The sequence below is a fragment of the Gorilla gorilla genome, chromosome 3, assembly GCF_029281585.2.
Source record: "Gorilla gorilla gorilla isolate KB3781 chromosome 3, NHGRI_mGorGor1-v2.1_pri, whole genome shotgun sequence".
Lineage (NCBI taxonomy): Eukaryota > Metazoa > Chordata > Mammalia > Primates > Hominidae > Gorilla > Gorilla gorilla.
In genome coordinates, this window is record NC_073227.2 from 54068960 (window position 1) to 54081173 (window position 12214).

The 12214-nt window shown below is 32.0% G+C and overlaps 1 protein-coding gene across 2 annotated transcripts in view; it reads right to left on the reverse strand.

The window, feature by feature from the left end:
- Positions 1–3408: 3408 nt before the first annotated feature.
- Positions 3409–12214, reverse strand: part of GABRG1 (gamma-aminobutyric acid type A receptor subunit gamma1) — an 85255-nt gene continuing 76449 nt past the window's right edge. The window contains exon 9 of one of the 2 annotated variants that reach the window (XM_019024943.4): positions 3409–8895. In XM_019024943.4, coding sequence (XP_018880488.2) covers positions 8629–8895 — 267 coding nt within the window. In that variant the 3' untranslated portion in view covers positions 3409–8628. Of the gene's footprint in view, positions 8896–11772; positions 11954–12214 lie in introns of those variants that run through there. The other variant, XM_055384452.2, reaches the window with a different exon arrangement.

Sequence of the window (12214 nt, forward strand, 5' to 3'; positions counted from 1 at the left end):
CTGAGAATTGAGATTTGCTAGGGGTGCCTCTAGCTCCTGTTTTTCATGTAGGAAGAAAGAATACATGTAACCATAAAGTGCACTAACTTTAATCTGTTCTGAATCCTAATAGTATCCTGACATATTCTAAGTATTTCCATTTTGCCTTCCAAATCTTCCCTCCACCCTTCTGCCCTCTGCACTGCGTCCCAGAAAAGAGATGTATGGCTTAGATCAATGGCCCCCTTGCTATCTGGCCTCTGCTTAGGGTGTTCCAGTTGGGAGGCCTAACAGAAGAGCAGAGGGAGGAAGGGAAGTCATGCCACTGGAATATTTGTTCCACAGGTTCCCTCCAGCAGCGTTGTCACAGCTGCCTATATCTTAACTGATGAAGGCCACACTTCTTGTCAGTTTTTTTGTTTGTTTGTTTGTTTGTTTGTTTTTTCCCCCTGAGACTTAACTCTCCCTGGCCCCCGCTACACGGCTAGAGTGTAGTGGTGCAGCGGCACGATCTAGGCTCACTGCAATCTCTGCCTCCTAGGCTCAAGCGATTCTCCTGAGTCAGCCTCCAGAGTAGCTGGGACCACAGGTGTGCACCACCACGCCCTCGGCTAATTTGTGTGCGTGTGTGTGTGTGTTTTGTAGAAACGAATTTTCACCATGTTGGCCACACAGCGTTTTACAGCTTTTTACAACTACTCCCTCCCCTTGGTCCTTTATTTCCACCTCCTCCTTTTGTAATTTGTTTCAGGATTCTGGAAAAGCCTAGGGGGATATCCTAACTAACTCTTTCCCATACTTTTGTTAAGTGTCCTTTCATTAAACCCTCTGCAAATTACGTGATTTGAACATCTGATTCTTCTTCTGAGATCATTACTAAAAAACACATAAAAAACATCTTGGGATGAAAACAAATTTTCATACCTTCCTTACTCATCCTTAAAGAGACAAAGTCAGGGAAGATGGGAGAGATAATGTATGTGGTATAAATCATTTGAATTCTTTTATAATATGCCTTAAAACCTGGGGTTTGCCTTGTAAACACAGAACATATAAACAAATCCTTGAGCTTGCTATGCGTAGTATGGTATAGGTCAGCCAAGCTCCCTGGCTCATTAGTTTCTTCTTTGTCAAGAGGAGGGCTTAATATTGGTCCCTCATATTCCACAGACTTTGATAGTGGCCAGCTGATATCACTAATATGAAAACATGTGTACAGTAAAACAATATGCTAATATTAGTTATTAATGTTAATACAAACAGAGATCTTCAAAGTTTCAAATCTTTTTTATTATGATAGTAATTTTAAAAAATGATAGACTAGGTAATAATTGAGATTTTAGCCAAAGTATTTGAAGGCAAAAAGTAAAGAGAATTAAATACTAAAAATCAAATTATCAGTATGAATGTAAGAAAATTTTAGTAGTGACTTGAATCAATATTCAGATATTTTATTTAAGGTAAACATAGAGTATGCATGTCTAAACTTCCCTACTCTATGGTGTTAACTTGAAGAAGCTCTCCTATTTTATTCAGAGTATACAATTGTTTAACAAACTACTCTTTATGACTATTTTAAATATAAATTTTAATCATTGAAATGCACATACTGAAATGCAAAAGGAAAGACTATGAGTAATGTACAAAGTGAATTAAATATTTATTCTGATGAAATTATTAAATTATTCATAAAGGGCTGCTTGGGTTTTAGTGCTGCAAAAAATATTGTTAAAAGCAAGATTTCATATTGACACAAACAGTCTTAATGGGAAAACATACCTTATGCTGCCTCAAGAGGAAAAACACTAAAATTACTTTAATATTTGTATTTCTCACTTTTCTTTTTCTTAAAGCATCTTGTGTCAATTTTAGTGGTGACAACAACCTTCTCTCTAGATTAACCTACTTTATCTACTTCAAATAATATTGAAATAATTATGAAGAAGCATGTATTTTCATTAATGAAACAGATTTATAATAATTTTTTACAGATCTTAAAAAAGAGGGCATAGTTTTAATTAATGTCTCTTTGAGAGAAGTTAAGAGGATGAAGTACAGTGGAGAGCAATTAATTGCATTACTTCACACCTTCAACGAAGATCTTTTCCTTTTAAAGTTAAAAATTAAAAGAATTAAAAAAGCACTTTAAATATCTGGTGCTTTCTAATTAGTAGTAAAATTTTTCTAAAACAATAGTTGGCAAACTTTTTTCTGTAAAGTGACAATGAGTAAATATTTAGGCTTTATGGGCCATTTAATTTCTTTTGAAACTACTCAGCTCTGTTGCAATAGCGAAAAAGCAGCCATAGACAATAGCAAATGAACAAGGTGATTGTATCCTATTAGTCACTGCTATGGCCATAGTTTGCCAATATCTTTCTTAAAAAGTGAGTTCTCTATATTTTGAGTGAATATCAGAAGTAATTTTTAAGAACATACCTAGTATATGTTTAAAATGTTCCAGCTGAAATGAAATCCACTTTAGAAATAAAGGATGAAAAGAGCATGCTATTATGCTGTTACTAAATAATATAGTGTTTTCATGCTTTAGGCAAATGGAGTGGGCTGTTTTTCAGGTCTTTGCTTCTCTTTCGTGAAGGAAAGATGTTCTAGTGTTGGAATAAGTGCAGTCACTCTACCATCAGAGTCCTTCCATGTAAATGAAAGAGAAGGTCTTTACAGATACAGGTACCTAAATTTAATTTTAGGTTACAGGTATATGAACTTGGAGAATGTGTCTATTATACTGAGCTTTGGTCTTTTCACCTGTTAAATAGTGTTCTCTGCTTTGAAAACTGTTATTAATATATAATGCATTTGTAGTTCTAGACACATAGCAGGTACTCCAGAAACAGCAGTCATCCCCTGCCTTCTTCAGCTTTATGAAAATAGCATATCTGTTATTTGGACCTGAGAGAAGAATCACAAAGTTTTAAAAAATATTGTACTGTGGCAACAGGGAAGGGAGAACTAGGAGAATGAAGCAGATAATACCTTATCTCTTGATATTCTGACTTTTAATTTTCCTTCAGTAACTGTTCCTTCAAGTGGAATAGAGTTTTTCATAACATGGGATAGTTGGAATGGTCTAGATATTCATCCTGACTAATATATATTGCTCTCACTGGCACACCTACTGAAGAATACCTGGCTGTTCAAATCAGGGTAAAATCACAAATAGTTAGAATAATCCAGACATTCATAGAGCAGTGAAAATCATGCATAAGCTTCAATTATCTTTACCTAAGCTTTTCAAGTTAAACTCATTTTCAAAAGTCTCAGTCAAGAAGAAACTTTTTAAGGCTCTTAATTGAAAAACTAATGTGAAATTACAAGGATCAGAAGTGAACTTCAATACTGAAGCTATGATCACATACTCTGAAACAGTGAAGGGATATATCTGTATGAAAACTATCAAGAAAGACACAATTTAAGAGAATGTGACTATTTATAACAAGTTACTGGTATTTTTTTTGTTCTAAGGATCATGAGAGTAAAGAACCCTGAAAAATTGAGACACCTTTGCCACAAAATTACAAATGTTCCTCAAAACAATGAGGCAGTAGCAGAATAACAGAAGCCATTATAATCACAAGCCATAAAACTTTATTATACAAAGTGACTACATACACTTAATAGATGCAAATAATTGTTATTACAGTGAAGGACTGAAAACCAAACTATTTCCATTTAGGTAAATCATGTCTCAAAAGTCTACTAATTAGCCCTTTTTGCTTAGCTGCATTTCAGTTATCACAGCCTTTACTATTCACACACTCAAAGGGTCCAGGTATGTTTCATTGTCCAACAATAGCAATTCTTTTATTTATTCTGACATAAATATTTCAGAAATTGTTTGAGGAACAGAAATCAACTTTCTGGATTTGTCTACACACAGTAGACTATTTCTACCCGCAATTCTCTTATTCTCTTTGTCTAAATATATATATAATTTTATACATATATATATGTATGTATGTCTCAGTTAGAAAACTGGAAATGGTTATTTGAATAGAAAATGCTTTTAGTGAGGAACATTTTTCAAAAAATAAGAATCTAGACAGATCACTTTAGGATTTACATTTCAGATTATGTTTTTCTTCATCTTTTATGTGTGAAAAAGATAAATCAACAGGAAAAATAAGCCTTTGTATTACATTCAGAATTTCCTTATGGTGTCTTTGTACCCATCTACATGCAAACAAGTATCTACTACAGGATCCCTTCCACCCAACACAACATGACTCTCAGTTATGTTGTCTATTAGTCAAAGCTTAATGTCTGCCACTTTTCTTTCTATTTGGGGCTATCATCCCCCATCTCCACTGAAGACTTGTGTCACAAGAGTACGGATTTCATCCTCATATTAGCCACTATAAGCCTACACTCCTAACTGGCTTGTTATATTCCAAACCGTCACACACAAATAAGATGAAACTTCTGCAGAAATTTTAATAATGTGTCTTTTGTACTCAAGTATCTCTGTGAACTTTTTATGACTTCGTAATTTCCCCTAGCCTCCTGAAGTCCACATTCGTACTTCTCAGTTTATTGTTCTAACCTAACCTTTCATTGTCTCTATATGAATCTTAACTTCCAATTAATATGGAATTTTCATTTGTGCCCAGGCTTCTGTTTCTTTTTTCAAGCTGCTTACCCAGTTGGAAATTGTGATCTCTCTCCCTCTCACCTGTTGAATCCCCAACTCGCATCTCTAAACACATATCCTCCACAAAACCTTCCCAAAGTTATTCTCCCTTCCTTAAATTGTATAACTAATCCTCTCATCTTTCTGACTACATTGCATGTTCCTTGAAAGTCATCTTTATATTCCCTTTTGTATTTAGAACAGTACTTTGTACACAGAAAGTGCTGCATATATATTTGAATTAGGTTACCTCACTTCCGAAATGCAAACACAAAAAGTCAGAGCTGACCTTACATTAACTAGAGCAATGTGGTCAATAGTATTTGAAAACTCCATTTGGAAAGTCCTTGATAAAGATTTGGTAATGGTTTTTGTAACTGTATAGAAGCCTGGCAAGACCTCCCTAGCAGTAAGAAGCAATAAAGAATGACCAACAAAAATGTAAATACCAAGTATGTCTTGCCATCATATGGTATAGCACTGAGAAGCTGAATAAATTTGATGATGTGAAGAAAACTTGGTAGGTCAGAAATAAATGTTTCTAGTGAGACAAGCAGTAAAGCCTTAAGAGTCTACTGGGTACCTTCAATGCCAGTTCTAAAACCAATGAAATAATTTCAAATGTAGTATTTTTTTACAGGAAATTTTGTAAGAGTAAAAATAGGCACTGGTATAGAACTTTGAAAATATTATGTATGTATTTATTCATTTGTTATACATTTACTTAAATACTGGTTATTTATTTCTATCTACTAAAATCATCTTATTTAAAGCTCCTCTCTTGTAAAATCAAAGTGTTTTGTGTATTTTTCACAAATTTTGACCTGGAATATAATTTCACATTTATAACTATGGGGCCCTTGGTGTGAGAGAACTGTAGCCTATTCTTTTTTATGTTGAATTGGCATGAACGCAGATTTCAATTTTATTCTTGTTCTTGAGACAAAAACATTGTCTATTTTATGATGATATACTAATGCCAGAATATGGAAACACAAATGAAAAAATCCTTATGATTGCCTTCATATTTATACACATTTACTGTGCTTAATTTAAAGTTGATCAATTTTAAAAACTTATTAAAGAAATCTGTCTTTAACTTAAAATAAAATGCCTCCAATGAGTTATCTAATTCCCACTTATATCAAGACTTCAGACTTACTGGGAAATTTTTCCCTGTCCCTGCTAAATTCTCAAGTATTCTACGTATTTTTTACTTTTTTTTAGAACTTACTTGGGTTTACAAAAATTAATTTAAGTGAGCCTAATTTTGTCCATGGAATTCAAAAATAAATAAAATATTACCCTGTCATTGCAAATCCAAAATCACATTTTCCCCTCTCAGAATTTCTAGATCCTGGTCACATATTTAGAGGATAGGTCTATATAAACAAACATTTTTACAAATGATCCTATTCCTTGTGCTCCAGGTATCCTTCCCAATTCTTTATATCTAATTTTGGGGTCTATGTTAGCATTAAAAACATTGAAAGCATCCAGGAAAATCAAGTTCCAATAAATTCAATAAATTATTATATAACTCCCCAAAGAAAGAGGAAGATTTTTTTAAAAAATTATTTCTCAAGGTGGTGAAACTTATACTTGGAAGAGAGGAACAGGAAATGAACTGAATCAGCTTTGAAAAAAGCTGTATTTGATTTCTTGAGAAAGAAGTCTAAATGTAGTTTTACCTTTTTATTCTTATTTTTAGAAATAATAAGATTTGTACACCATTCTTTCTGATCACACATTTAAATAAAACTGATCAAAGTACCACTTGCTTTGAAAACAAAGTGCTTGCTTGATGGTATATACAAGGAAAGGCATCTTTCATATATTTACAAATTTTATTTCCACTTGTAAATATTGTCAACATTTAAAACCAAGTTAATGAAACACCAGTGAGAAAATCAAAGCTATTTTTTTTTCTTTTACATAGAACGTGGTTCAGAAGGAAAAGCTATTTATATCAAGCACTTTTAAGTATTTTAAAATACAGTCATGCTCAGATACACTTGAAAGAGTCCCAAAATCAAAACTGTCTCATGATAGTAAGCTATAGCTTCAAACATGAAAATAGCCATACAATATTTTAGTAAAGCATTTTATTCTTTATGACTACTTTATTTTTTATTTATCCTTAAATGAATGCTCACTTTCAAAACATCCATCAGTACTCAATGTTATTAAAATGAATGTATGAATAATCTGTAAATGAATACATAGATGGCCAAAGTTTAGTTTGACTGTTCATTCAAGAAAAGCAGTGTCGGTGGATATTGGGCATTACCATTTGATTCATGCTTATTTTTTTCCAGAAGTTTATGAGCAAGTGAAAAAAAATAGAGTTAGCTGGGAACACACAGTAAACTATAAATAAATTAATTAAAAATTTAAAAAACTAGATATTTCCAATACATGTGTATAATCATGCCAGACATTCACTAACCATGTAGCGGAATTATAACATTAAAAACTAGAGTAACAATTGCAGAGGTGACAGGTTTCCTCTCAAACCTTAAGTAAGATAGGCTGTGATCATAAAACTCTTCATCATGGTCATTGGTCTTGGCAACAGAAACAATCTTTAAAGGTTATTTCCGAGCTAAACCTGGTGGTTCTCCAGAAATTTATGTGATGAATCTTATAAACAATTGATATGTCAAGCTACTTACAGGATTATAATGATTGAAGCCTAAATTTAACTCTATTCTTAACAAAGGAGACGTTTTTAAAAGTGTTAACTGATAGATTTTACATCCAGTGAGATGCTAAGAATTTAGAGAGCACTCACATTCATGTTCATTAAAGATGCCTCTAACAAAACTCCCTCTTTAAGCTGATTTTGAGGCTGCCCCCCAGTTTCTAGAAAAAAAAAAGAATATTATAATAATGTATAATGTAATTGCAAAACTGACAGGGTCCAAAACTTTGTAGCTGGAAGAGGCAATATGTAAAGCAGGCCTAAAACTGTTTTCTGCTTATTACTAGTCTAAAAACAATGCTAATAGCACATATTTAAGATTTTGTCCTCAATATGACCTGCAACTCAGTTTGCCAGGTAATAATTTTTTAACCACATGAGTAAATACAAGCAATGTTCCTCAATATTTTTATTTTAGGGACTGCAACACTTTCATAAAACATAAAGAAAAAAATAATCATTTCTCTCTGCATTTAATTTGCATTAATGTGCATTTGCAGATTTTAATATTTCAGTGTTAATCTCATCATACATTATAAATGCTATGAAGCAGAGAATAAAATGGTTAGATTTTACCTGATTTTTTCATCTTGCATTCTTAAAAATGACTGGTGGCTTCATTCCAAGTTTGCAAATCACCAAAGTAAATGCAACTGGCGTTCTGTTTAATTTTGTGTCAGAAAATGGACTGGATTAAAAGACAGGTAAAAATTGACCTTTTCATAAGTCTTCAGTAACTGATAGTTTAAAAATAAATCAATTTCTTCTTGGGAATACAGTATCTTGGAAGAAAATCCAAGAAAACTATGGCTTTATGTTATCAGCTAACTGTATTTCAAGCAGGGCAATCAAATGAAAAGCAAGAAAAAACAAATTAACAGTCTTTTTTCTGGCACAAAAGTTGCTACATAAATATTAGTAATTAGTCTTACATTACAAAATAATTATAGATTATATTTAAACAAAATATGTATTAAAATTATTCCATCTTTAAAACATGAATCATAGAACTTAAAAATTCAAAATTATAATAACATATAAGTAAATTAAAGAAAATTTAAGTAAAAATATGTGAGTATTTTAACCTACTGGATTTTGCAACTAATCAGTTTCACGTAAATTAGCCTGAAAGCTGCTACTTTATTTACTTCTGAAGGCCTTAAAATAGTTACAATACTATTCACATTTTAACCACTGGTTTCTCTGCATTTTAAATTTAAACTTCAAGTTACTGAAGTACAAAAGATTCTATTGAATTTAGTCAGACTTCTTTTGATTTTTGCTTATGAAGTAGATTTTATAAGTAAAGATAGCCAACCCAATAAACCAAGTTGAACAGGGCAAAAGCGGTTGGGAAAAATATTCTAGAATAAGAGTCAATTTTGGCAATGCGTATGTGTATCCTTCCTTCCCTCCAAGATCCTGTTCTGCAGTCTTCAAAGCAACAGAAGAAGCTGGCACAATCTTTGCCCTCCAAACACTGATACCCATAATCATCTTCTTGCGGCACAGAAATATTATTCATTGGAATCAGAGTGGATCCAGGATGGAGACCAGAAGTCATCTGAGCACAATAATAAATGAATTTTTGACATCAAAAAAGTAGCACAAGGAAAGATCAATTTGCTCCTTTAACGCAAACTCTAGGAGACTGATAGGTAATGAAAATAATCTTGATTTCAAAAAATCCAGTATTTTCAATTATAACATGTTTTATATTATAATTTGCTTTGTAATAGAACATTTGTTACATTCTATTAAGCAGAAATGAAATACCCCTGAAAAATAAAATATATTTTTATACATTTAGAAAGTTGACCCACCAAAATATCATTTACCATGGATCTAATTCTAAAATAAAATGAACCGTATATTCTATTTTATATTAAAACATTAACAGTGCTATACACATCTTTTTTTGCTATTATATATTATTTATCGACTTTAATAAAAATGAGAATAAATAGCAAAGAAGACATTTTGATAATGCAAAAGGTTTGTGAAGATATGAATTGACAAAAAAAGTTATGGTGTTTGTGATGGGTAAGCACAAGGCACCATATTTGGGAAAGAGGATGTGTAGGAATTAAAAGCTCAGACTTGGGAACAATTGGTGTTCAAATTCTGCTCATTCTACCAATGTAGCTGTCTTCATAGCTGGAATTATATTTGCACCTAATTTCTGTGATAGTTATGATAAGTAAATTTCAATGGCTTATGTAAAATGATCAATGCTCCATCATGCTCAGTAATAATAGCTACTATTATTAACAGCTTTATTCGGAACATGTTAAATTAAGTTTTTATAATACTTGATTTTGAATAATACTTAAATAATTAAAAAGTGAAAGTATTATTCTTTGGCTTCTATGTTTTCTTCTGTACTAAAATGGCAATAAAAACATTGTAGGTTTGCTTGATTATTAAATGGGATGATGGATATAAAACACTACGCAAAATACTTGAAACATAGCAAGTAATCACCTGCCAGTAGGTAACATCATTATTGTCGTAATTGTTACTGTTTATTCCTGATGAGGCCTATATCACAATTGATTATAAAATTCATGCTAAGATAAACATACAAACAATAATAATAGCAACAACAACAAAGTCCTAGACCACATAAAAATGTTACTGGAAAAAAGTTAATGACTCCTTTAATAAGCTGGCAAGTAAAATATGAGTATTTCAACTTTAGCAATTCTTCGTTTTTCAGAATTCAACATATTTTGAGGGTTATCTTAAGATGTGAATCTTACAACTTATTGTATTCAGCAATTTCACTCTCTAAACACTAAATATAGCGCCAATTTTATAAAAATTGTTTTAACCAGCTCTTACATCTTTTCCCATGCAAATGTTTGTTAAATGTTTTCATCCTAAATTTTGAAATAGGTCAACAAAATTAAATATTTTATGAAAAACATTTTTACAAATGTATACAAAAGTTTAAAATTTCTTACAACTTGAACTATATTCATGTCCATTTTAGTTACAAAAAGAAACATAGATTCCAAGTCACCAAATATTAAAAATCCAGTAGATGCAAAAGGAAGCAAATATTCACATTTAGTGATATTTTTAAAAGATTAAAGCATCATGCAGGTCACAATATTCATATTAGAGACAAATGTGCACCTTGAGGATAAGGAGAAATGCCCCAAACACAAATAAGTTCATGATTAAACTTGCTTAGCTATATCACAAAAAGCAGAGGCAGTATCTTATTAAATGCTAATGACAGATCTTTTGAGGATGGAACTTGGGGATAGTTGATTACATTCCTAAATTTTAATGGAGCACTAAAATCATGTAAAAAAAAAAAGGAGAGAGACGAATTGGTACCTATTTCCTTGTCACTTGATACTTGAATAGCATATGCTCTTATGCTAATCAGAATGAAAATTAATTTTAAAAAATTGTTAGGAGGCAATTTTAAGATTATGTGGTAGAAAACACATTCCATATATGAAACGGCATTATCATACATGGAAATATGGTGTGTTTTTCAGAGGATATTAGTTGTTCACGAGAGAAATGATTACATTTTTTAGTGCACTAAATGAAGAAAAACAGCAAGGGGTTTATTTAAAAAATGAACTCTCTGGTGAGAGTATCATGGAGAGTTCTACGGGAAATACATTTTAAATTGGCAGTTGTCTAGATTTTTGCTCCCTCCACCCCTATCCCCTCAAAACTCAAGTTCATGAATTGAAAGAAACTACACATCAGTGAACAATGAAAGTAAACAGAAATGGACATATAAATGCTGAGAAAAATAGCCAAAAATCTAACACAATATCAATAAAATAAAATATTGATGAAACACAGATTTCTGACCTTTAAACCACTGAGAAATTAATCAGAAAAATGTATACATTCCAAGTCTTATTTATCGGAAGTGCAGCTATGCTACCCATCTTTTAGTTTCTCAAGTATAGACCCTGCCTTCCCCAAAAAAGCAAACATTAAAAAACAAATCAGTTAAAGCAATTTAAAAAGTAGCAACATAATTGAATAGAATATTCTACCTTAAATAAAATCGTTTTTAAAATACACTTTTAAAAAATTTCAAAAATTACTAAGAATATAGCTGAGCTCACTATTTTGAGAAATTCATCAAATTTTCACTATTAAGGATATATCTCTGTCTAGTTATATACTAATAAAATATATTTTAAGCACCAAAATATACTAATATCAAATAAAGGGGAAGTTATAAATAACTCAGTATTTACATATAGTTATTACTTATACCATCTGCTAATTATTATACCATCTGCTAAAATTATTAAATATTAGTAATATGAATGGTAAATATTATTTGATGATTATATTATTATGAAATACTGACTATATAATATTATTAATTTCCCGTTTAAAATATTGCACGAGAAAATGCCAAACTAAGCACTGTTTACCACTCCTTCACAAAATCCTGTTTAAGTTGGGATGTTCAAAAATTGTAGATTATACCATCAACATTAAAAAATCAACAGGAGAAGGCTGGGCACGTTGGCTCACACCTGTAATCCCAGCACTTTGGGAGGCCAAGGTGGGCAGATTTCTTGAGCTCAGGAGTTTGAGATCAGCCTGGGCAACATGGCAAAACCCTGCATCTACAAAAAGAGGAAACAAAAGAAATTTAGCTGGGTGTAGTTGCATGTGTTTGCAATCCCAGCTATTTGGGAGGCTGAGGTGGGAGGATGGCTTGATCTCAGGAGGTTGAGGCTGCAGTGAGCTGTGATTGCACTACTGCATTCCAGCCTGGGTGATGGAGTTAAACTTTGTCTTAAAAAACAGAAAAAAAATTCCAGGAGGTGAATCTTGGTGACGAGGAGCTGCCAATCCACATTTAGAATTTCTGATCAATTTCTGAA